Raw genomic sequence first — 27,173 nt, 5'->3', positions numbered from 1 at the left:
TCAAAGAAAGAAAAGGAGCTTAACATATGTTATTTCACTCTAAAAAAACCTTTGAAATATATTCACCTTAAACCTTTGGGTAGTAACAGTAATACATGACAACGGTTACTCTCTTAATTATAGTACTGGTCATGTCAGATTATTATTATTTTTTTTAATTTTTATTTATTTATGATAGTCACAGAGAGAGAGAGAGGCGCAGAGACACAGGCAGAGGGAGAAGCAGGCTCCATGCACCGGGAGCCCAATGTGGGATTCGATCCCGGGTCTCCAGGATCGCGCCCTGGGTCAAAGGCAGGCACCAAACCACTGCGCCACCCAGGGATCCCTCATGTCAGATTAGATCTACAAAACCTATAGTGGCCAAATTCATGGCGACAGAAAGATGGCCATTGCCAGTGGTTGGGGGTTGTGGGGTGCAGAATGGACAGTTAGTGTTTAATGGGTACAGAGTTCCAATTTTGCAAGATGAGAAAAGATCTACAGATGGATGATGGTGATGTTTGCACAAAAATGTGAATGTATTTAATGCCACTGAACTGTCCATTTAAAAATGGTTAAAGTAGTAAATTTTATGTTATGTACATTTTACCCAGTTTTTAAAAATGCACAGAAGTTAGAAGGAGTTCTCACCTCCAGCCTCCCTAGGCTGCTTCCTTTTTTTTTTTTTTCCCTTCAGGCTTTTAAAATATTTTCTTGATGCTTCATCAAATCTACTTTATGTTCTCTCCTTATTTTTATATACTCCAAAGTGGACATCATACAGAAAAAAGATTTATGTACACAGATCTGTTACAATATTTACTTATTAGTTTATATAGTCTGCAATCTCAAAGGACAATTGGTGTGTCACATGATCCACTGAACAAAAGTGATCTGCAGGCCTGGTGACACTGGCAAACGCAACACATCCTATTAAAGTTTAGATACGCAGGAATTTTAACAGTGTAATTTCACACATGTAAAACCTTTTTAAATGAGGACTTTGAGAACTCAGAAAAAACTATCTTTGTGAGAGGAATACAGGGCTTGGTTTGTTTATGACTCCAATGCCAATCCACTTTACAGTGGGAAAATGTAACTTCCGAGTAGGAGGCAATGAAGCCTGACTAAAGCTGAAAGCAGCCAAGGGACCTCAAATGAGTACAATGCTCTTAGGGGGTAGCACCAAAGAGTTCAAAAAAGAGATGCATGGTGAGATCCTAGAGGACTGGTTCTCTGGAGGTGGCCAGATCTTCAAAACCCAGGCTCTGCCACTTACTGTCTGTAAATTTTACACATTAACTTAAATCTTCAGTTATCTTCTCTGCAAAGTGGGGAGAAATGAATGTCTCTCATAAAGTACTAGTATCCCATTAAATGAAGTTAAAGAAGATAATGCAAGCATCTGGAGCATGGCAGATATTCAATAATTCTTAGATATTATTATTAATCTTCATGATTATTATGTATTACTAACAATATATTTATTATTAGTAGGAGTATGTACATACACTTCTGAAAAGTAACCAGGTCTGCCTCAGAGACTTGTCCTGATGTCCTGCAGTGTCTGAGAAAAAGGCAGGCACCTTTAAAGACGGTGGTCTAGTCTAAAAACAAAACAGAAAAAGGTCTAATCTATCCATCCCCTTTCTTTTACATCAGTGGTAACTTCTGCCTAGAGAGATTTAGGACTAGACTGAAGGCCGAGTGTTCTTTAATCCAGGGCTTCTTCGTCTCCACTGCTGAACTTCTACAAGTGGTAGAGTTATGGAAGCAGCTGAATGCTCAAACCTCACCTCCTAAATGTGACTGCATGCCTGTAAGAAATAAGTGACTCGCTCCGTCCTGTGATGGCTGAATGAGTAATGATACCAGCTAACATTTATTGAGTGCTAGCTATGTGCTGAGCATACCTGAGAAGAAATCAGGGGCCCACTTGGAACGTGCTAGGAATGAATCCTACAACATAAACACACATACCGAGGAAGCCTGTATGGGATGATCAAATAAGCCTCACTGTACATACCACACAATCATACACCCTCAGGAGACCTTGGTCTGGGGTCCCTGGCTGTCTGTCCAGTTAAGTACGGAACACTAGACAGCTGACTGGAAGCTCCATGCACAAAGGCTGGGCATGTCGACCTTGGGATTCAGGGATATGATGGGCTTTTTAGTTACATAATATCCAAGGGCAGTACACTTGGGTCTATTTACTTGGGCCAGAGAAGGTACATCTCATCTGGTCTTGGAGAGTCTAAACCTCCTTGCCAGGATCCTGGGAGCCAGATGGGGGAAGACAATCAAAGATCTCCACATTCAGAATGCAGCCTTTCGCTTAAAAACCCCTGATTTCACTTTGGTGGCCCAGCCCTTAATAGTGCCTGGCTCCAAGAATGAAAAAGCAGAACTGAGTTTCAGTGAATTCTCTTGTTTTGAGCCCCACTTTCACTTCCATCTCCAGAGATACCTAGTGTGAGCCATTCACGAGCCCTTTGTGCATTCTACAGTTTAACTGGCTTTCTTGGGTTTGTTAGTCGGTTTCCATTCTCTGCTTTCCACCTTATACAATGTTGATATTGTGGTCTTCTGTTAGTCATAGAGGATTACTATCATTTTGCAGAGCACCTCACTGTTGTTTTATTTGCATCTCAGAAGGAAACGAAGAGTAACAGCTATATCCTATCTGTTCCACCTAGTCTAATTTTTTTTAACGTAGGCTCCACGTCCAACATGGTGCTTGAACTCACAACCCTGAGATCAAGAGTAGCCTGCTCTACTGACCAAGCCAGCCAGGCACCCCTATCTAGTCTAATCTAGGCATTCTGCATACACTGTTGAATTCTACAATGGTATGCAATACTTATTATCATCCTCTTTAGTGGGTTTCAGCGAGTTTTAGCAACTTGCGCAAGATCTCCCAGGGGGTTTGAACTCAGGTCTTTCTGATATGAGATTCCAAGCTGTAGATCATGACAACACCCAAGCATCTATGGTGAAATAACAGCTGCTGGGATGCCTGGGTGGCTCAGCGGTTGAGTGTCTGCCTTTGGCTCAGGGCGTGATCCCGCTGTCTTAAGGATCAAGTTCCACATTAGGCTCCCTGCATGGAGCCTGCTTCTCCCTCTGCCTATCTCTGCCTCTCTCTCTCTGTGTGTCTCTCATGAATAAATAAATAAAATCTTAAAAAAAAAAATAATAGCTGCTGATCGTCACTGACCATTCATTATGTGCTAGGCTTCTCAAGTGCCTTGTGAGAATTCACTGCAACTGCTCTGTGAGACAGGTACCTATTCCCATTCACTCATTTTATGGAGGAAGAAATGAAGTCACAGACTGGTTAAGGAGCCCAACCAAGAACACAAAGCTCAGAAAGTCTGGCTCCAGAGGCTGTGGTGTTGTTGTTGTTGTTGTTGTTGTTGTTCTTCTTCTTCTTCTTCTTTTTTTTTTTTTTTTTTTAAGATTTTATTTATTTGAGAGGGAGAGAGGGAGGGAAGGGGAGAGAGAGAGAGAGAGAGCAAGAGAGAGAATGAGCGGAAGGGAGGGGCAGAGGGAGAGGAAGAAGCAGACTTGTTGTTGAGCATGGGGCCCAATGTGAGGCTCCATCCCAGGACCCCAGGATCATGACCTGGGCCAAAGGCAGACGCTTAACCCACTAAGCCACCCAGGCACCCCCAGGGGCTGTGTTCTTAACACTCACCAAAGAGCTAAATATACTACGTCTACCTTGTGGATTTCCATGATCTACTTTAGGAACCTCCCCCTGCTCTGCCTGTTTCCTTTTCCTAGATGACTTACTCCAAAAAAAAACACAAATAAACCCCAAATCTCCTTAAATCAGCCAACCAAAGCAGAGATAATGAATAGAAGACAATCAGATTTAAAGTAAAATCATTTTGAAAATCTTTGCAATAAGAAATTATTCTACTAGGATCATGCTACCCTCTGCTTATAGTTATCTTCAGATATTCAATTCAGGAAAAGTGTGAAGAATGTGCCAATATAACTAGACATATTTAAAAACCTATACTTTTTAGGGAAGAAACCATAAGTACAATTTGCTTCCTAGTCTGATAGCCTAAAATTATGTATGCTAGGGGGTGCTATTGAACAATTGTAGGGTTTTTTTGTCCACTTGGTGTTCTTAGATTTGCATGTGATAGTGCTCTGGGCTAGGGTGAGCTTCTAATTTTTAATTAAGTCTCTTTAACCTTGGCCTGTTGTCAACTAGCACACTATTTTACTATAGAAGAAATTTTAAAGTCAGCCATATTCATTATATGTACAGTTAGTCCTCATTCACGCAGAAGCATTCATCACCCATTATTTTCTTTTCCACTTACATGTCCAAAAACTCAATTAAGAGATAATGAAATGTAGGTGTTAAACCCAAGGAAGGTGTCACTGTCTCCAGAGCCATATCAATGGTATAAAGACTTGTGTAACCTGTGAGCTTAAGGCAGCACAAAATCAAATTAGCGAAACCAAAACATTAGCCATCAAGAAATTTTAGTTCTAGATCTCTTGCTCCACAATTAAGCTGAATTACCTAAGTCGTTGTTAATAAATCACAATGCAGGAAATACACAGGGTTAGGAAGGCTAGAAAACACAGCAGGGCTTATGTTGAACTGATACAATTTTGGCTACGCCGATTCCATCTAAAACAAAAAACGTGATGTAGTCAAACACAAAGAAGGCCAAATGCCACGCAGAACCCCCCTCCCAGGCCCTGCAATTAGGAATGAGGCACTTGTAGAAATTTCTTTCCTTCTCTGAACTTCCAAGAGTGGTCTAAAAAAAAAATGATTTGTTCTAGAATTATGCCTCATTCTACACAAAGTAATTTCAGTGGTGGATGCCTAAATTTGTTTTGAATGAATAAAGGTTATCTATTAACTCTGGCACTGACAAGTCTGCTGCACTTCCAAGGGAAATAAAGAACCTTCCACCTAGGCTGAAAAGCACTGTAGTGAATGCAATCTACCGAGAAGGCATTATTACCTTGATTATTCCCTCACTGCTTCACACATCGCTTCCCCAGATGGAAAGAATGACCTGAAGGAGGTAATGCGGTATACCTACTGCTTTGATATTCTATGCAGCTCCTAGGGTAGCGCCAGGCAAAAGGAACTCAATGAACATGTGTTGATTGATAAACTGTACAGACAGAAGTATGAGCTAATTCCTCTGGGGTTTATCCACGTTCAGGGAAGCATGTCTATAGTTCAGGGAGAGCCATTCCTCCCTTAACTGCTGTGTAAAGGTGAAAGCACAACATTTTGCTAAAAGAACCATTTACCTTCTTGAACGTTACTATGTCAAACATAATTTTTTCCTGTCAGCTCTTGAGTCCAAGATAATTATTGCTTCTGATCAGAAGACTTAACAGCTTCTGGAGTACCGTGGTAAAGTGTTCCCCACCCCCACCCTCCCTATACACAGAACCACGTGAGTTACTCCACGTACTAGTTTCCTAAAACCATGTAGTTTGTGCTTGGAAATAGCTTTCGGCAGCATACACAACACATAGGTCCTTTTGCAGTTGGCAACTCTCAAACTACTATTCTGGGATACAGACTAAAAAAAGAAAACCATAAAGGCCTTTTTGGTTGAAAACTGGTTCTTAGATGATTTTTTTTTTTTAAAGAAACCAAAGGGAAAAAAAACCCCAAAGTATCATATTTAAATAAATTCTAAAAATATATCTCAGTAGACAATGTCAAACTTTTGCAACCAACAGTTACTTTCCAGGGAGTAATTTCAAGGATTTGGGAGAGAAAACACTTTGAGTATGGGAACTGGGGGTAGGCAAGTGACCGGATTGTGTCTTCTAACTAACTCACATCTGTTAATCCTCAAATCCCAAATTTTGGCATCATCTTGTTACTGAATGTGTACTGCCTCCCAGGTCACACCTACCTGACTATATGAGGCTAAGGGCCTACTGCCGGGCTCAAGGTGGTCTGCAAAGGTTTGGCAAGTATCCTGTCCACTCCTCACCCTTGCAGCCAGGGAAGCTGAGGGGCACAGTCATGTATCTTTGAGGTGGGCAGAGGGTTGGGTGAGGACAAGCACCTCTGAAATACATGAAGGTGGCTTCTTGCTCTGGCACTGGTAGACTCACCTGGGGCTAGGCAAATCCACTGCCCTGGAATTTATTCTAAATATGGTAAATGCCCTTGCCCAGATGATCGCCACTAAAAATTGGACTCTTCCACACAGGCTGGAAATGATCTCTACTCAGAGAAAGGTTTCTCACAGAGAACACAAATAGCATGGAAACAAGAGCGCTTAGGCAACACTTAACAGAATTAAGAAAATCAACTGTTTTCCAAAGGCCCTTATGCATGCACATCAGAGAGCATAGTTTGCATATAGACAACTGAAGCACTAATTAAAAATAATTCTTATCTACTCATTAAAACAGGTAATTTAAGAGCTGCCATTAGTCACCATCTCCTTAATCTACAATCAAAGAATCATTCGAGGTAAAGCGAAGAATTAATTTCATAGGGGCATCTTTGCCGGGGGCTAGCTACTTATAGAGGAGCATGGATCAGGGATTATGCTTAAGACATCTGATGATTCTGAAGAGCCTGCTCCTGGGGGCTCATGACTTGCTGGTTGGTCTACAGTGTCTGCAGTTGATGGTGGGTTGCCCTGGCTAGGTGCTCCTTTATCTGCAGAAAAGACACCTGACAATGACTCCTTCAGGTAATTAATTATAGGTTCTCCAGGAAGGGCATGTGCGCGGGGGTGGGGGTGGAGGGGGAGGAGGGGGTTCCTCTAATACTTGAAAGGAAAATGTCTGAATTTCCTTAAAAATATTCTGATTTGGTTTTTTTTGGGGGGGCTCATATGAATCAGTACAGTTTTCTATCATTGAAGAGAAACATTCTCAGAAATCCTCAGTTTATACACATCAGAAAATCTCACACATTCAAAGCTTTTAATCTACAGGTTTGCAGGACACCTGGGTGGCTCAGAGGTTGAGCATCTGCCTTTGGCTCAGGGCATGATTCCAGGGTCCTTGGATCAAGTCCCACATCAGGCACCCTACGGGGAGCCTGCTTCTCCCCTATACCTATGTCTAGGCCTCTCTGCGACTCTCATGAATAAATAAAATCTAGGAAAAAAAATCTATAGGTTTGCAAAAATCTCTCGTGCCCTTTCTTTGGTCCTCGGAAGTGCCAAATGTGCATTACTCTTCAATTTTGTATTTTATTCTCCTCTGAGTAACATAATCCAATATTTATTAAGCACTAATGTGACAGGAATAGGGCTGCACTGTCTCTTAACACAAAGCAAACATAACCTTCCTTTTTGGCTTCTTCAACTAAGTAGAAAATGTGACTAATCATGATTGCTTAATGCATGCCTACTCCATATAGGGCATCTTACACGAATTCTTGATAACCCTTTACATCTCTTGGCATTTTACTGACAGTGTGCTATCGCACATACATACTGTGGACTTCTTCCTCACAGGTGATAGATAAAGAAATTCAAACTCAGAAAATATCTAGCAACTTAATTGTCACGTTTGCAGGGCTACGTATTGGCAGAGTCTGAACTCCAAGCAGTCGGCCTGCCTTACACCTGCCCACAGAAACAGCATTACCAACGAGCAGTGAATGGGCACTCAGCTCTGGCCAGGACTGTTCAAAGATTTTACATGTACAGACTGACTTAACATTCTTAACAATTCTAGGAGGAAGTACAGTTATTATTAACAGTCACCAATGCAGATGAAGAAACAGAGAGCTTAAACACCTGGCCCCGGCTCACACAGAGCATCAGACTGTGCGGGTGCCCAAAAGCCAGAGCTGGGTGACCTACCTGGCAGTTCTGCTCACTCCCAGTGACTGTCAGCTGCCAAAGCACCCCGTGCTGGGGGCGCTGGAGAAGAGTCCCCGCCCATCGATGAGGACTGCACTTGACCTCTGACCTCCTTCCAGCTAAAGATTAGTCAATGCTTTTCTTCACAACCTAAAGGGTTTATGTCTTTGACACCTTAGAATTTCTGGCATATCAAATGGGTGTTTAAAACAACAACAACAAAATCCTAGCAACTACCCTAGGAAATAAAAGAAAAAAAACATCCAATATGTCACCTTGCCGAGATTAAATATTCTGAGACCCCGAGTGAAATGAGCGGTGATCACTCACACAAGCCAGGGCCGCAGAAATCATAAGGATAGTTTATTGATGGGCACTGAAGAGTGTGCATTCGGTGACACACATGCTGAAGGCCTGTTGGTGAGTTTGGGGGTGAGACGTGAAGAGGTAGCTGATGAGGAAAAACAGAAAGCTGAGGTGAAAACAGTATGCTCAGCTTCCGCCTCAAAGGCTGCTAATGAATGAGTGGGAAGTGGGAAGGAAGAAGCAGGAAACAGCCAGCCCCGCGCTCGGAGAGCTGGTCATGGCCAAGGCAGCCGCTTGGCTGTTTGTTCCCATTATTTCGAATACCACGTAGGTAAAGCAGGACCTCTGCCTGAAATCCTTAGGAAACAGATTTATCCCAACATCCTTTTAGGACCCCTGCATGCTGGTGAGTTCTTCCAGAATGCCCACACTTCACATCTGAATAGCTGTCTCAAATCACAGTCGAGTCACCTAGGACAAGAGGGCCCACCGGCTACATTCTGCGGTAGTGCTGCCAGGCCATAGGTGCTGGGTTTTTTAAAGTTAAAACCAAGTTACTGGGCAGCCCGGGTGGCTCAGTGGTTTAGTTCCGCCTTTAGCCCAGGGCCTGATCCTGGAGACCTGGGATCGAGTCCCATGTCAGGCTCCCTGCATGGAGCCTGCGTCTCCCTTTGCCTGTGTCTCTGCCTCCCCCTGCCCACCTCTCTCTTTCTCTCTCTGTTTTTCATGAATAAATAAATAAAATCTTAAAAAACAAAACAAGTTACTTAAATAAACGAACAAACTAATAAAAATCAAAGAGCACCAAAAATCAATCTATATACTTCCTGAGTGGAAAATTAAAACTTCAAGGAAATGTTTTAAACTGAAATTCTCTCAGGGAGTCTGGCAGCTTGGTTCGGTAGAGCATGTAACTCCTGATCTTGGGGTCATGAGTTCGAGCCCCACACGTTGGGTGTTGAGATGACTTAAATAAATAAAAACTTAAAATAAAAATAAATCGAGATTCTCGGATGAACTTAAAGCTGTAAGAACAACAATGGATTGATTCATGACCCCCCTCCACTGATATTCTCAATACTCAGGAGTCTGGGACATACTTCTGGGCGTTCCAACCCAATAGTGCGAAGACAGGAGGGAGGACAGGGTAGCTCACATGGGTGCAAATGTACCAGCGATAATCCATCAGTTGATATGATGTTTGGCCAACAAGAAGAAACTCTTTACTGTATGAAGCAAGATAAAAACTGATAGAAAAAAAATCTAGCATTTTCGGGAATGGAGTGGGAGGGGAAATGACATAAAGGTTAGTGAGTCTTGTGATGCTCGGGCCACTTTTATCAAAGAGTGACTCAGCTGGGCAAAAAATAGAAATGGATCTTCTGAGCCCAGACAGTCTTCCATTCATCTTTGCCGTTCTAAAATTGCAGCCATCCTCCTTAACAGTTAGGACCATGGTTTTACGAAGTATGCAGGGTGGTTTCCCCCAGGCTTGAGCCTACTGTGCCCTGTCACTATGCAGACATCACCTTTCTACCTCTAAGGCGGGTCCTGTTGTGCTGTCCTTCGCTCTTCTTCAGTGTACTGAACTGTTCCAAAGTAAAACAAAACATCCTTTTCTGGTTAAAAGCATCATATGGGTTCACAAGCCTGAAAAAATAATGAGCAATGGTCACCAGGGGAATGGTGGTGGAAGGTTCCTTTGTTCTTGTTTTGTTTTTAAATAAATAGGGGGTTGTGCCCCCATTCCCTTTCTTTAGGTTGCCTTGCATCCTTCTCCTCTGCCCAGATTCATGAGAGGAACCAGCCTTCTTAGAAAAAAAGACTCCTTGGGGCACCTGGGTGACTCAGTGGGTTAAGTGTCTGCTTTTAGATCGGGTCATGATCTCAGGGTCCTGAGATCAAGCCCCCCATTGGGCTTCCTGCTCATTGGGGAGCGTGCTTCTCCCCTCTCCCTCTGCCCTTTCCCCTTCCCTCTCATGCTCTCTCTCAAATAAATAAATAAAATCTTTTTTAAAAAAGAAAAAAGACAAAAGACTCCTTTACCAGCAGGGGCTCTGTGGCTGCTCTGGAAGCAAGGGCAGGTTTTTGGATATGCTTTGTTAACCTGCAAGGGGCACACACAGTAAAAGGCCATGCATGTCCACAGATGCCACGGGTCCCTCTTCTCTGGCTGGGAGCCGCCAATCCTACCACTGCTGCTGACCTACCCCACGGCTTTATCCACCCCTCCTCTGCCTCAGTGTATTTGTCCCCGAAGCTAAATAAAACTCTGACGATGTATTCCGTGGTGAACACTGAATGCCTGTGTGTGTTTGAGGTGGGGGGGGTGGGCAAGTACTAATTAGGATAACATTTCTTACCTATCTTTCTAGAGTATAGTTCAAAACAAAGCAGAAAGGAAGCAGCTAAGCTTTATCTCCCTCTAGCAGCCACCCTAGCCTGGGGCTATCGTGAGTTCACTTCAGGGGTCCATTGTGTCCAGATGGCCAGAAGGGCCAGGAGGCTGTTCCAAACAGGGACGATTTGCATGAGGCACCGAGTTGCCTCCAGGGAAATGATTTTTCCTGCCAGAGACTTGTTAGCTAAATCAGAAGAATGCCTCTGCGTTGGAGGGGCCCTGTTGATGGCTTTTTCTTCAGAACTTCTGATTCAGTGATGCCGCCCACTCCACCTCACACACTCCCCGCATAACCTTGGTCCCAGTCCCTGTCCTAGGAGTCAAAAACAGACAGGGTTTCACCAAAAAAATTGAGAAAAATGTGGAAGTACAAGGTAGCTCTGGCCCACAAAGCTGGGGTAAGAAGGGGATAGGTGTCTTTTGCATGTGGGTGTGAGCGCTATGCGTGCATGTGTGTGTCTGTGTGTGTGTGCATGTGAGTGTGTATGTGTGCTCATTACCACATCAGCAGAAGAGACTCACAGCATAGTTCCCCAGAACAGTAAATAGACTTTGGTTAGGATTTTCCCACAGTGGAAACAGCAGCATCTGGCCATGGACATAAGTGCCCTCAGCTTGGACTCTGAGGGACTGGGCCCTTGCAGATGTCAGGAATAGCTCACAGGGACCTCTGCCTGGCACCAACTGATAGGGTACAGGGTGTTAGGCAGCTGATCCCACAGGAAGCCTGAGCAGGGTGGGCGAAGCGTAGAGGGACTGGTGGTGGCTAACGTTGGGGCTGTGCTCAAAGTCATCTGTCCAATATCTCCTGGAAATCCCAAGAAGAGCTCAGGAACCTCAAGATGAGGGGTATGTGTGCATTTGTGTGTGTGTGTGTGTGTCTTTAGGGGTGGAGCCTCTTCCCACACAGCACATAGAGGCAGAGAAATTCAACCATTCATTCATTCATTCATTCATTCTATATAAATGAAATTGAAGAGTAGTTTTGCCAGGTATTCTAGATGCTAAGCAGAGGAAGAAAAAAGGACAAAAAACCAGTGTCCTAATAGAGCCTTCATTCTAGTGGGAAAGGCAATTAAAAAAAAAGAGTCAACATATCATATATAATATGAAGACAGGTGGTAAGAAGTAGTAAGAAAACACAACAGGATAATAGAGAGTGGGGGTTGGTAGAGAAGATCATGATCTCTGAAATCAGGGAAATGTTTATATTGTTGTATAAAGAATAAAAAAGCTTTGATTTTTGTTTCTATCTTCAAGAATCTTCCAACCATCAAATTAAAAGAATCCTATTACAGGTCAATTTAACTTTTACAGAGAATTTTAAATTAACTGTTTATAATTTTTAAAAAAGATTGTTTATTTTCAGAGAGAGGGAGAGAGAGAAAAAAAAACAGGGGGAGGGGCAGACGGAGAGGGGGAGAATCTCCAGCAGACTCCCTGCTGAGTGTGGACGCTCAACTGAATGATCTACCCAGGCATCCTTGATCATACTCTTTATTGTATTTAGATTTTATTTCATAAATTATGATGCAAAGGAAATGTGCCATAACTAAAGTTTACAAACCTTTGCTAACCATGGACTTTCTTGTATTGATGTTTGTTTTATCCATCGAATGAATGAACGAATGGAGATACCTCAGTTAACAGATGGGTTCAAAGTTATCAATTATTAACTTGACTCTTACGCCTCTATTTCTGTAAAATGGGAGTAAAAACCATAACCATAGGATTGTGAAGGTAAGATACTGCATTTAAAATGTGTAGCACAGGGCAGCCCCGGGTGGCTTAGCGGTTTAGCGCCTGCCTTCGGCTCAGGGTGTGATCCTGGAGACCTGGGATTGAGTCCCAGGTCGGGTTCCCTGCAAGGAGCCTGCTTCTCCCTCTGTCTGTGTCTCTGCCTCTCTCTCTCTGTGTGTCTCTCATGAATAAATAAAATCTTAAAAAAAAAAATGTGTAGCACAGAATTGGGTAAATGGTAAATATGTATTGACTTTTTTAAGAATAAATAAATACTAGAATGTAATTTGTGTGAATTCTAAACTATTTGTTTAATGAAAATTATTTAATGACAGCCTGTAAAATAACTTTAGAGCCTAGGATTATTCAGAAACCAGCAAGAATTCTCAAGAAAAAAATGGAATCAGTTTGTTGCTCTTAGATTCATTATTAATAGAGTTTACAACCAAATGTTTTTTCTTAACCTAAAATAATAAAATACATTTTTCCTCATCCTGGTATCTGTGAACAGCTGTACCTAGACCGCATTAAGAAATTAAGGAGAGGGGGCATGTGGGTAGCTCAGTCGGATGCTTAAGCATCTGACTCTTGATCTCAGCTCAGGTCATGATCTCAATCAAGGTCATGAGATGGAGCCCCATGTTTGGTTCCATGTTCAGTGGGGAGTCTGCTTGAGATTCCTTCTCTCTCTCTGCCTCTCTCTCTGACTTCGTGGGTGGTTGGTCTCTCTCTCTCTCTTGTTCACACAAATAAGTCTTAAAAAAAAGGAAAGAAATCCAGGGGATCTGTTCAGCAGGCGTTGGGGCCCTCTGCACAGTACAAACAGAGATTTGAGATTCGAATGTGCTGTCGACGCAACTGTTAGGAATACCAGGCATAGGCCAAGACTTTTAGAAATGGATTATCTAATTCTTTGAAAGCTATTATGAGAAATATATGGAAGCTACTTTTCTCCTGAGCAGATATGTCCCTTCTCTAGGCCAAATGACAAAAATGTCCATTTTACTTTCGTATAAATGCCATATAGATCCCTCTTGTTGTCTTTCTGATCACCAAAGTCATATTTTCATTGCAGAAAATAAATTACTTGTTACCCTCCCTAGTGCCACTAACAACTTGGAATGTTTCCTAGGTTTGTTTTTTATCTCTTTGTCTCTCTTTTCTTCCCTCTCTCTTCTGCTTATCTGCAAAATTGGAATTATGTAATAAAACATTCTTTGAACAAATGATTTTTAATGGCTTTTAGTATTTCATTATATTTCATAATATGTCATTATAGGATAAACCATTAAGTTACCCTAAGGCTAATATAAAGAATTTAGGTTATTTTCAGATTTCCACCATTATAAATAATGTTATAACAACTATAACATGTATCTTTGACTTCCTTCTTCTTAGAATCAATTTGAACATAAGCATCTTCATGGGTCAAAATACTGTCATCCGGAAAGGTTGTAACAATTTACACCCTCAGCAGAAAAATATGTGTATCTGAGTTACTTGACCTTTGCCAGAATTGGCAGCATGATTTTTAAAACAGATACAACCACAAAATGGCACAAAAAATGTCAATTTCCTAGACAAAAAAATGTTACACATATTTTTATTACACATTTTACACATAATTCTGTTTTTTTCCTTGATAATAAGGCTAATATCACTTCTGTTCCTTCTCTGTATACTGTTTTGTTTTGTTTTTTTTTTGTAGACTGTCTACCTATGTTCTTTGCCCATTTAAAAATAACTGGATTGTTAGAAATATCCTATTGTCTGATAAAAACACTTCCTATGTTAAAGATGGTAAATCTTTTTTCTGGTAATATTTGCTGCAAATATTTCTTTACTCGGTGGCATTTACCTTTTAAATGTTTACTGTACTTTTTCACCGAGGACTTTCAAATTTGAGTATGTTCGGCATGATTCATCCCTGACCTGCCGAGGGCCCCTTTCTGTCCAATTCACATCCTTTTTTCAGAGAATTTGCTCCTGCCTAGGAAGAAGCAGACACAGGCTATGTAACTGAGTTTAGATCCAGTGCTCAGATTCCTGATCCTTCTTTAATCCAGAGTGCTTTCTCTATCTCACCCTGGAAAGGCCCAACCCAATCACATTCCCTGCCCTGGGGTTAATCTGAGATCTTTCTCTGGTAAATCCTCCATTTATTTGTGGTATTTTGAGTTAGTTTAGTTCCTCATACTCATAATCTTTACTAAAACATAATGAAATAAAAAAAAAATCCTTTCCTTTGTGGTTTCTTCAAATGCTTTTATATTTCAAAATCCTTCCCCATCTCAGTATTGGTTAAAAATATTCACCTATTTCTTTCTCCTAGATTTTAAAAGAATAGTTTTTAAAATCCCACATGATTCTCCACTTCCCTGGAGTTTATTCTGTTATGTGGTTCGCTGAATATTCCATTTCCTCCCCCACAGGTTTACTGTATTCCAGTGATTATAAACTACTGCCTATGTGTCTTTGTGTGTATTTCAATGCACTGTTTTAATTACTGTAGCTTTATTATCTATTTTAATATTTGAGATAGCAAGTTAATTTTCATTGCTTTTTAAAAAATTTTCATAGCTACCCTGTCCAAAATTATTTTATTATTAGAAATTATCTTTTCAGGAGCTTTGGGGTAGGGGAAATGAGGAAATGTTTGTCAAAGGGTTCAAATTCTCAGTTATAAGATAAATGAATTCTGGGAATCTAATATATAGTATGTGGATATGGTTAACAACGCTGTATTGCACACCTGAAATTTGCTAAGAGAGTAGATCTCAAGTGTTCTCACTACAAAAGAAAAAGCTATCTGTGTGAGGTAATGGATGTGTTAATTAACTTGACTCTGGTAATTATTTCACAATGTATACATATATTAAATCATATTATATACCCTAGATACATATAAATTTTGTCAACTATACCTCAATAAAACTGGAAAAAATATATATATATATATTTTTTTTTTTGAGAGAGAGAGAGAGAGAAGAGAGAGAGGAGAGGAGAGGCAGAGTTAGAAAGAGAATCTCAAGCAGTCTGCTCAGAGCCCAATACTGGGCTCAACCTCACAACCCTGGGATCATGAAATCAAGAATTGGACACTCAACTGACTGAGCCACCCAGGCCACCCCATCTTTTTCTTTCATAATGTCACTAACTGGGTATCTCAAGCTTTTGAAAGCCTGTTACAGTTCAACCAAGTTTAAGAAGTCTGTCTTTATAAAACCAGAAGAGATTTTACTTTTGGACAGCCAGATCTAGTCACTGCTACATTCCTGGCTCAGCAGCCCTGCCAGATTAAATTAATAAGGGAGCTACAAGAAATTTAGCAAATATGCTATAGGCAGCATTATAATTTGCCTTTTTTTTAATTGGGTAAAGAATACTGAGTAGTTTACAAAATTAAAACAAATTAATTTACTTTGCTTCCAAAAGTTTTTAAAAAATACATTAACAGGCTTACAATCTGGTCTAGCATCATATGCTTTCCTTGATATTGAGATCTTTTTAATTTTTAGGTATTTATTCCTATTATTTGTTTTTTACAACAACATACAGTAGTTACTGGTACCTTAAGGAAAAATATGAACACCTCCAATCTACTATATTTTGTCTTTCACCATTTTGTTCTGAGGCATTTTCTATATGTGATCTTTTCAGTGACACACATATTTATTTAAAATTATGTGAAATACATGTAATACATGTAAATAGGAAAATTAGTCATTTAGAGACTTTACTGATAAATTTTTCATTAAAAAGAAAAGTGATGGGGTTGCCTAGATGGCTCAGTCAGTCAAGTGCCTTACCCTTGATTTCAGATGCAATAACTATCTTGATTTTAGATGTAGTAACTATCTTGGTTTTGGCTCAGGTCATGATCTCAGGGTCCTGGGATCAAGCCTGAGTCCTTGGGCTCCATGCTCAGTGGGGAGTGTGCTTAAGAATTTCTCTCTCTCCTTCTGCCCTTGCCCCCACACTCTGTACATTCTCTTTTCTCTCTCTCTCTCTCAAATAAATAAGCTTTAAAAAAAAAAGAAAAAGAGAAAAGAAAAGTGATGGACTGGGGGGTGGGGGTGGGGGAACCCACCTGCTAGGAATGTTCCAGAACTGTCTGATTGGCAGTATCTCCCCTGCTGTTCCTCATGTGAATTTTTATGTATCATAAAAGCAATCAAACAAAAGAAAAAAAGCCCACAAAAATATTATCTCAGGCTGAGAATGGGTGGGGAATGCAACATATATATTTTTTTTTTAACAGAAAACTAGGGACTAAAATTTGTAAAACGCAGCAACTAAAAAGGTAAAAATGTTAGTGTTTATATATATATATAGACTCACTTTATATTTAAATATAAATGAATTGTATTTTAAAACACTGCTGCTGACAGAGAAAACAAAATGCAAAGAAACAGATGAGAATTTTTTGTGATATCTTAATGATTCTACTTTATCAGTTCAAAACCAAAGTACTCTAGGGGTACATGGGTGGCTCAGTTGGGTTAAATGTCCGACTTTGGTTTGGGATCAGGTCATGATCCCAGGGTCATGGAAACCCCATTTGCAAGTGACAAATTGAGGTTCAGAGGGTACTATTCTAGGATTACACAGCTAGGTGACTAAACAGAATGTGAACCTAGAAAGGAGTTCTTTAACCTTTTTTATGCTATGGACCCCTCTCTGGCAGCCTAGTAAAGCCTGCATACTGCTTCTCAGAACTGTTCTAAACTCATAAATACACAGGATTATAAAGGACAAACATTATGATTAAATAGAGTTACCATAATATTTTTAGGAAAAAAAGTATGGCATAGCAATATATGTATGCTCCTTATTAATGTATTGAATGAAAAGATGTAATAGTGGGTCTGATAAATATGGTAACTTTGAAACAATACGACCATTAATATTTCGACAATTTCAACTCAATAACATAACAGGAAAACATCTGTGATTTTTCCTGTTGAAAAGTCACAGGTACTGCTATGGCTTGTTAGCTGCATTCATAATTAGCATGTTGTCTCCTACATACATTCTTTCCTCCCCCAAATGAAGGTACCCTAAACATGTATGCTAACTGGAAATCTAAATTCTAGAGGTTAGTGAAAATAAGAATCTATTTTCTTTTCCCTCATTCAAGTTCACAGACTCCTAGAATTTTGTCTACAGCCTTAGGAACCAGCTAAGTATTTGATGTAGATTCCATGTACACACCATACAGACTCCTACAATGAACCTGTGATGAGCGTGAGTCAAACAAAATACAGACGTGAAAGTTTCCCCTAAAACATGTAACTGGGTCAGGTTGTATAAGCCGATGGTTCACTTCCTCTTTCAGAGCCAATTTAACAAGCCCTCCTTCCCCACCTATAGTAGGTCTGTGTGAGCACGTCTGCATGTCTGTGTGGGTGTCAGGTGGGAGATTAATTACCACACTTCTGAAAGGCACCTTTTTAACTGTCTGACCTGTGCCTGGTACCTGCTGACCTGACCCTCTCTCCTTCAGAGCATGCAGTGGAGGTACCCCCAGGAGGTGTTGGCAGGTCTTTGGGAAACGGACTCTGTTAGGCAGCCTGGAGAAGGGGTAAAGGGAGGAGCAAGGAGGGGAGGCCCAGCTGAGAGTAACGGCCTTCAAGAAGCTGTAGCAATCTCTAGTTGTGGTCTAGAGGGGCAGGGGCCACCAGTGTGGATGCTGATGAGGCAGCAGGAGCAGGTGTCTGTTTCCAGCCACGTGACTCGCCCACCTTGCAGCTGCACACCCTGATGCCCTAGGTCAACATTTCAGATTGTGATGAATATCAAACACTCCTTACCAAGAAATTCTTGTCTGATAGTCACCCACATCATCTTCCTAGAGAACAGCATATTCATTCTGATTGTTCTTCTCATAAATGAGGTATGTTCATTTAACCTATTCAAGTTTTTAAATTAACTTAAGATGTGAGCTAAAGTTTTAAATACTTGAAATGCTGCCAAACTAAAACAGACAAGCACATTTGGCTTTATTTCCCTGACTTTGTATGTGGGAGAGAACATTCCGGTGGTTGTGTGCATTTGTGTATGTATCCATGTGTGCCGGTCATGGGGAAAAGAACAGAGCTTCTCTATGATTTTCTAGATTTCCTCCCTGTGGTTCTCAGAAATCATTTTCCTTGCAGCAAATCCAAGAACTTGTTTTGAGCATTCATGCCATTTGCAGTTTTTTTAAAGAGGGAAAGACATAAGTTTATATGTATCTTTAATTGGCAAGGAAGTAGGATCATAATTACAAACATAAATGAGCAAAGACTGATTACATTCGACAAAAAAGGAGGCAGAATAATTCAGACTCTATATAAATGAAAGAATGGTACTCTACAAAAGAGGAGTGTGTGTGTGTGTGTGTGTGTGTGTGTGTGAGAGAGAGAGAGAGAGAGAGAGAGAGAGAGAAGAAAGAAAAAAAGAAAGGAAGGTACTCCAATTCAAATTCCTTAGCTTGGCATTCAAGGCTTTCTTCCATCTAGGCCTACTGACTGGTGCGAGGAGGGCCTGCTCTGTTTGGTCTGGAGGTTTTCAGCTGCTCTGGTTTCATCGCATCCACCTCTGTCCTAACTCTCCTTCTCTAGTCTTAGTTGCTGGAATATGCTAGGCTCTGTCCTCTTTCTTACTCTTACACAGTTTTCTCTGCCTAGAAGATGCCTGATAGTCTTCCCCACCAACCCTCCTCCATCGTCTAGTTAATACCTACTTATCCTTCAGATCTCATCTCAAGCTTGCCTGGATCCTCCAGGTCAGCCAGGCTCCCCAGGGCGTGCGCATGTAGAATGTGCTCTTGATCAAGGAGGAGGGAGGAAGGCTGCGCTACTGGCCAGGTCATGTGCCCTGGGACCGAGCTGTATGGGTCTGGAGAAAGAGATTCCTTTGTGTGAACTATAAAAAGCCTCTATCCACTTCCCAAACTGTGTGCCCACTGTATGCATCTACCTGGAGGGGCTGACTTTCAATTTGTCTACCTAGAGGCGATGGTTTTTTCTAATTTTCACAAAGGCGCTATCACTGGCCCTGCAAGTCTTCCTGCTTTACATCTGCAAGTGGACTCCTTCATAGCCCTGATCAGAGCCTGTAGTCATTGCTTCCCATGCTCCATTGCATAGTGGCGGTTCTCCCACCAGACAGTAAGATCCATTTAGGGCAGGGATAGTGAGTTTTTCTTCTTGATTCTACTTCTAGTCTCTTATACAGTGTCTGGCATGGAGTAGGTGCTAGATGAATATTTGTGGAATGAATTAATAAAAAGGAGAGCCACAGAGATGCTGTAATGGAAGAAATACTCAGACTTGGGATGCACTAGAGGTATCTAGCAAATTTATTTTACTCTTACTGAATAAATGGGGATTCAACAGATAATCAGACATGGAATTTGGCAGACCAAAAGATAGACTTCAGAACTTAAAGCAGAATTTTCACTGAAGCATTTCACTTGAGGGCTAGAAAAGAAACATGGTGCTTCTGGAAGAAAGCTGAGTCACGCCAGTAGAACCCCAATAGCTTGCCTGGGAATAAAGGGAGTTTTCGACAGGGCAGCAAGCTGGGAGGAACCCTAAGGGAGACAAGAATCTAATGACTCATGAGATTCCAGGTACACCAGGCATCTTGGAACTTGTAAAATTGATTGAAACAAAAATTCTTGCCCAGTTGGCTGAAGGTGTGGAGGCAGAAAGCCTCTATGTGCCACTTAGTCAGTGCACTGCATAACAGGAAAACGGGCTGCAAATGAAAAGCAGAGGCCAAGGTAGGAACAGTTATGGCTCAGAAACTCCTGCAGGCCTCAGGGACTTGGAAAAAGAGAGATCTGTGTGGTGCAGAGCCTTGGTGCTGAGAGGGGCAGGGCAATAGGGCTGTTCAAGCAGACATCAGCACTCCAATTCCAAAATGAAAAAAAATTACTCGGGGTCCCTGGGTGGCTCAGGGGTTGAGCATCTGCCCTGGGCTCAGGTTGTGACACTGGAGTCCTGGGATTGAGTCCTGCATCAGGTTCCCTGCAGGGAGCCTGCTTTTCCCTCTGCCTTTGTCTCTGCTTCTCTCTCTGTGTTTCTCATGAGTAAATAAAGAAAATCTTTTTTTAAAAAATTACTCATTAGGGAATGGAAGGAGGAAAAAAGATGAAAGGTAATCACTGGCAACAGTTTTTTATTCTAGAAGAAAAAAATGTATGCCGTACCAGATTACATGTATACTATTAAAAAAATCTATATCATTGTAGATCACTTTCTCTACCACAATTCTTTATTTCATAGTATATTTTAGGGATATTTTCATATCTGCGCATATAGATCTCATTCCTTTTTTTCTCAGAGAGAGAGAGAGAAAGAGAGAATCTTAAGCAGACTCCCTGCTGAGCATGGAGCCTGCCGAGGCACTCAATTTCATGACCCTGAGATCATGCCCTGAGCTGAAATCAAGAGTCGGTTGCTCAACTGACTGATCCACCCAGAGGCCCCAAGACTTTTTTTTTTTAACACCTGCAATACATTCCACTGTATGATGTACTGTGATTTATTTAACAGAGATGAACATTCAGGTTGGTAATATAGCTTGGGTTATGATTCATTTTAAAGTCTCCACATGTGGTTGGCAGCCTTTAAGAGAACCCCCAAGAATTTCTGCCTCTTGGCTGTCATATTGCTCTTGGGTTGTTCTATGAAATGATGGCGCATCTCTCCTAAGATAAGCTTTCAAAAGATTGTGGCATCTCTCTGGTGTGTTCCTTGGCTTGCTTGCTGGGTCTCCCTTGGATCAAATGCTCTGGGGGAAGCCAACAGCTATGCTATGAAGACACTCAGGCAGCCTGTAGGGAGGCCCATGTGGTGAGGGAGTGAGGTTTTCCGACAACCATAAGAGTGAACCTGGAAAAGAACTCCCCACCGCACAGGGCCTTGAAATGATTGTCGACCCTGCCTTCAGCTTGACAGGAACCTCGTGACAGACCCTGAGCCAGATCCATCCACTAAACTGTCCCAGTTCCTGAATTCAGAAACTGTGAGATGATGAGTATCTGTAGTTTTAAACTGGCTATGATCTATGGTAATGTGTTATGCAGTAATAGATGACTTATACACCACACATGGTTAAAGTCTTAGCGGTGGCCTACCTACACCAAACAGTATATGCATTAAAAGTTTTGAAAAATCTCGCCAAATTGCCTACCAAAGAGGTGGCAGCAAATTATCATCACACCAATAAAGCATAAGAATGTCGGGTGCCCCAAACTCTCAGCAGCACCAGATAGTATCAAACTTTAGCAATTGTGCTAAGCTATTAAGTGAAAAATGGTGTCTGTTTGCTTTGATTTGTATTTCTTGAATTTCAAAAGTTCTTTTGGACAAATACCCTACGTCATCAGAAGCACAAAAAACAAGGTGCATCGTGGGGTTCCAAATGATTAATTACAAATGAGAGACTGTGGGCTGCCATGCCTTAACCTTTAAGCCACTATCTAATTATTTCAAATTTCTATCAAATGATTAACTTTATAAAAGTAATAACCACTGGAATGGAGTCTGGGAGTGGAAGTAAGCATCTGGTTTTGATTAATTTCTCAAAAATGCACAGAACATTAAGTAATTGTAATGAGAGGAATGACCCTGAATCTCAAGCGAGGAGTCATAAATTAGAAGTGATCTAAATCCAAATATTAATTCTCTTTAGTGGTTCTGAACCAGAAGTTTAAAAACAAAAACTGAGTGAATGATTGGGATCAAATGGGAACTAAATGTCTATATTTTCCAAAACTACTTAAGTGAAACATCACAATAGGATCATATCAAATATAAATTCAACTGAGTCTTATTTGCAGTTGCTAGAGAGAATAAATAGTTTTGGGAAAAAATCCTTTATCTTTAGTAAAAAGCTATCGAGGGGACTGGAACTCAGTGATATTGGAGAGAAGCAGAAAGGATAGTCATCACTAGAGAAAAAGCACTTTCAGTCATCACAGGTTTCCCACTGTCACACTCCAGCTTCACGATAATGAAGACAAAAGCCTATTTGGGTTATTTAAAAAAATAAGCCTTAGTCTTGTTGACATGTCACTAAATTATGAAATCTATCGGTTTCTCCCACCAGAAGTCATAAGAAACATTTTTAGAACAAAAAAATCTACTTTTCATAACAGTACAGTGGAATTCTAGAAAGCATTCCTAAATATCCAAGTACCTAGGGTTGAAATCCAAGACAAACTGGTTGCACATGATATCAAACGATAACTTGAGGCACATAAATGAGCATGGTTTCTACCAGGCTTTGTATGGTTATTAAACTCATTACAGTTGACCCTTGAACAATGAGTTGGTTAGGGACACGGATTCCCCATGCAGTTGAAAATCTGCATATAAATTTTGACTCCGCCAAAACTTAACTACTCATAGCGTACTATTGCCTGGGAACCTTACCGATAACATAGTTGATTAATACATATTTTGTGTGATGTATGTATTATATACTGTAGTCTTACAATAAAATAAGCTAGAGAAAATGTTACTAAGAAAATCATGAGCAAATATATTTATAGTACTGTACTATTTTATATATATAAAAAAATCTGCACTTAACTGGACTCATACAGTTCAAACCCATGTTGCTCAAGGGTCAACTGTAGTTGACTTCTCATTTAGTACATGACAAGTAAATGGCAATATAATTATCATCATTGCTCCCCTAGGCTATACTGGCCTGAGGAAGGAAAAATGAAGGATGTGGGTAAATATAGGGTCTCCTCTCAGGAGACTCACTGGGACCTCCATGTCCCTGCTCTAGCTTTCCTGGGAGACAAACCCAGGGTGGACAACAGGGCATGAAACTTTTCTTGCTGCTCTGTTCTGCTCCTGGGATAACCTCCAATGGGCAGCCTCTGTTCCACCTGGCTCTGACCTGAGTTGGCCTAACTGTTCTTGTCACTGTCCTGGGCTTGTGACAGGCTCTAGCCACGCCATCCTGTGCACCAGCATGCGTGTATGTTCTTCCTGAGTGAGGCGGGTTCCTCTCCCTAGTACTGGTGCATCTGGGTCCCTGACCGATGTGAGACTGCACTTTCAGTGACCCTGGACCCTCTTATTGGCTCCCATGGTAGGATGGATACGGTGCTCTTGGTTCTCCAAGGTTTGGATGAGAGGACATTTTAGTCATACTATATGGTGTTTGTCTTCCTCTAAAGCATTCCTGCCTATTCACAGTTGAAGGGAGCTTTGGATAAAGCCATGAAACTGCATCTACCTCATTCCTCCCTAGGATGCTGTGGCCACGGGAGGCGGGCAGTCTCTGAGCTTTGGCAGGAGCTCCATTTATAGTCAACTTGACTCTTTCTCACTCAAGGTCTGCTGGATCCTTGGGCAAAACACAAAGACAATTAGCCCTATTTTGTCACTGCTACATGCTCCACACATGGCATGCACCCCGAAGAGATTTTCTAATCATCTACCTATGTATAAGCACTGTCTATTATGATATCCACAACCTCTACTAACTCTCCATGCAAAGGTGATAAAGCATTTTCCCACATGGAAATGTCTTATCCAGTAGCAGCTCAGAATTCTGACCTGCTTGTCAGGTACTCATTTGTAACCTTCCCATGATAAAAACTAGTTTTTTGCTAAAATATGTATTTCCTTCCTCTGAATCATCATTGATTGTATGATTTACCATTGTCAAGTGAATACTGCTTTTGTGTGATTGGGTCATTCCAGCTCCTGGTGCTAGACTGCCTGGGTTGGAATCCAGCTTTCTACTGGTTGCATAACCTTAAGTGCTAAAGATTTCTTTATCTGTGAAGTAGGGATATCAAAAGCATCTTCTCCATAGGTTGTTATTAGTATTAAATGAGTGAATGCATGTAAAGGGCTTAGAACCATGGCTGGCACAGTTTTACTATTGGTGTATCACATGAATTGCTGTCCTAAATCTCCATATCCCCACATCTGGTGAGATCTGCAGGTGAGATCAGTTACCTAGCTGTAAGTGCCTAAAATGACGAGCCTCCCAACATGTTGTGACAATAACATGCTGACAAGCTAAAGACTGCACTCTGTTTGGAGGAGGAATTTGCCTGAAAGCAAAAACAGGAGCACAGTTCAGGCAATTAATCACTCTCATCCCGCCTCTCTCAGAACATTCAGCTTCAGCAAATTCAGGAATTCTACGCTTAAGAAATTGTAAAAGGATAGCTGGCCAAGTTGACATGCCGCACCTGCCAGAAGCCACATGGAACACTGTCAACTTCCCAATCAAGTTCAGGTGGTTCTGAGTAACTCTGCACATCAGCCTGTGATGCCCTCTGGTTTCCAGATTAGTAAGTGAAGACACACACCTTGGCACATCTTTCCCAAAAGCCAACCAAGATCATGAGCTTCCCATCTGGACTGCCAGTTCTGCTCTTCTTATACACAAGAAGAAAACGAGGCACTGCTTTTAAAGTTTTAACTGGAGAACATTCTGAGCAATTTTGGCCTTCTGGGACCTCAACATCAATAGGGAACCATGATGTGATCTCTCAGTAAGCATCTAAGGATCTGATATTTTCTCCCTATCATTTCCGCTAGGGCCTGAGCATAAGATTTATACCCTTATCCTGTCACCTGAAGACATCTAGACAGGTCACCTTTACAGGTCTTTCATGCATAACAAGCCTTACTCTCAGTCCTAAAAATTGAATTCTGTCTTCTGGGATGAGGAAGAGCAGGCCAGACATACAGAAGAGATCAACAGGTCAAGGCTGTTTCTTCTAATGACGATAGGAAGCACATATTCACTTAAGATGATCTCTAAGTTAAACTTTTAAAGATATTTACTTAAAATGATTAAACAAAGAAAACCCCCAAAACCCCCCAAGCCCACCAAAACTGGAATTTCAGGATGAAGGGAATCACATACTGGTTATTGTCCAAATATGGGAAAGAAGTGTAATGTAGCTGTTCTACTATATATGCAGTTGGGCAGAAGCAGCAAGGGACACAGGTACTTCCAGGATTCCTCCACACCAACCCCCTCTGTGAGGCAGGATGACATTGGTGATATAGATGGAGGTTCAGGGGACCATACAACATAGACTTGCATCTCAGTACCTTCACGTGGACTACGTGGGCTTCAGTAGATTTCGGTTTTCTTATGCACCTGAGGGTCATTATGAAGACTAAATGAGGTGATTTATGCAGATCACTTAGAATACTTGGTAAATGGTAAGTATGCAATAAATGTTAGCTATTATTCTGTTTTTGGAACTGATTTTTAAGGAAAATAACATCTGAAAGTTATTTGTAAGTTTATAAGTATTCTTTGATATTTCTTTTAAATGGTTAAAAAAATGAGAAACATTTGAAGAAAAAACTGGTGATAGCATTTACATTGTTTGTGGTATTATCCTTCACAGGTTATAGATCAGAAAGTCACTGCTTTTGCTCTAAATTTCAGGACATCAGAAATACAAATAGGGCTTTATGGCATAGTAAAACCTTTTTCCAAATCTAGATTACAAATTTCGATAACTCAAAACACTGAAGACTGCCAGACTCAAGGACATACTACAAGTTTGTCAATTTCTTTTAAAACCCTGGTGTATCTTAGAAAACAAAACCCAAACCAAGAAAACCTTGGTGTATCTTATAGCCTAACAATTATGTTAAATGAGAGGTTAGGGATTGGCATTTACTGAAAATCCTGCTGTTAACCACTATGAAAAGACAACAATTAAATTAAGCTAATAACTTGAGCATTAGCTATTAGTATTTGAGTAAAAGCTTTTAGAACAAAAGGATGCATGCATTATATACTGCATTTCTTTGGCATTTATTAATAATGCTGTGTTTTTGTTTAATGATTTCACTTTCATGAACAGAGTAGCAACTGCCTCCCTATCACTTATCATCTATTGATGTTTTTTTTTTTTTTTTTAAGTTTCTGTTTGTATCAGCGAGGGAGTCATGTTATGGTAACAAACATCCCCCAACTCAATGGCTTAAAACAACAAAGGTTTATTTCTCATGCCTATCACAGGTCAGCAAGGGTGCTGTCCCATGTCACCATGTCATATCCTCCCTACAGATATAGTCACAAAGAGAGCAGTAATTGAGAACTTTGCTGGTCACCATGGAAGGAGCTGGCAAGATGCAAAATTCTACACTGGCTCTTCAGTTTTCCCTTAAATGTGACACATATCACCTCTATTGACATTCCATTAGGAAAAGCAAGAGCCCTGTTCTGGGCTGTGCAAGGGAAAGCATTAGTAATTTGCATCTAACAGGAATTAACTTGGTTGACCCTTTGAAGAAAAACAAAATCTGGATATGAAAGTACAAAAAAGATATTAAGGTTCCTGCTAATGTGTTTCTTGTTGAGTTATAATTTAAGCAGAGAGAGGAACAAACAGGTTTCTAATTTGTTTCCCCTTTTTGAGGAAAAGTAATCCGTTTTTTCTCACAAAGAACATACTTCATTAGGCTACTCTCTAAGACTTTACAATGTCATCCTCTGCTTGGACCTTTCTCCTCTTGCCTCCTCTGCCACCAGCACTTCAACCAGGTACCTGGCAAGAGAGGTATGATATGGTCTCAAATTTTTTTACAGCTAATGGGAATTCAGATTTGGAACTTGCACTTATGATCATTTATTTTAAAACTGGAAAAGACCTCAGATGTGTGACAGGAGACTGCTAGTTGTCTTTATATATCTACCCTTGCTCCTTCTATATAATGCAGCATATGTGACAACTACATGATATGACAGCCATCTCCCACCTCTCTCATAGCTCGGGGTGACCACATGACCATGTTCTGGCCAAAGCGGTATCCAGTGGAAGGTGTGTGTCACTTTTAGATCATGGCTTTGAAAGAACATGTGCATCTTCCCTTCGGCACCTTCCCTCTTCCCATTGGCTG

General features: G+C 40.9%; 1 protein-coding gene across 3 annotated transcripts in view; it reads right to left on the bottom strand.

Moving 5' to 3' along the window:
• The window catches only part of C7H1orf21 (chromosome 7 C1orf21 homolog), a 217,561-nt gene that overhangs the window by 50,178 nt on the left and 140,210 nt on the right, over positions 1-27,173 (bottom strand). For 2 of the 3 annotated variants that reach the window (XM_038542285.1, XM_038542286.1), the window contains one exon: positions 1,494-1,589. The exons of the other annotated variant lie outside the window; for it this stretch is intronic. In XM_038542285.1, the coding sequence (XP_038398213.1) occupies positions 1,494-1,589 (96 nt within the window). The remainder of the gene's footprint in view (positions 1-1,493; positions 1,590-27,173) is intronic. 3 annotated transcript variants of the gene reach the window in all.

Source organism: Canis lupus, chromosome 7 (assembly GCF_011100685.1).
Source record: "Canis lupus familiaris isolate Mischka breed German Shepherd chromosome 7, alternate assembly UU_Cfam_GSD_1.0, whole genome shotgun sequence".
Taxonomy (NCBI): domain Eukaryota; kingdom Metazoa; phylum Chordata; class Mammalia; order Carnivora; family Canidae; genus Canis; species Canis lupus.
This window is presented reverse-complemented; position numbering and strand designations above follow the sequence as displayed.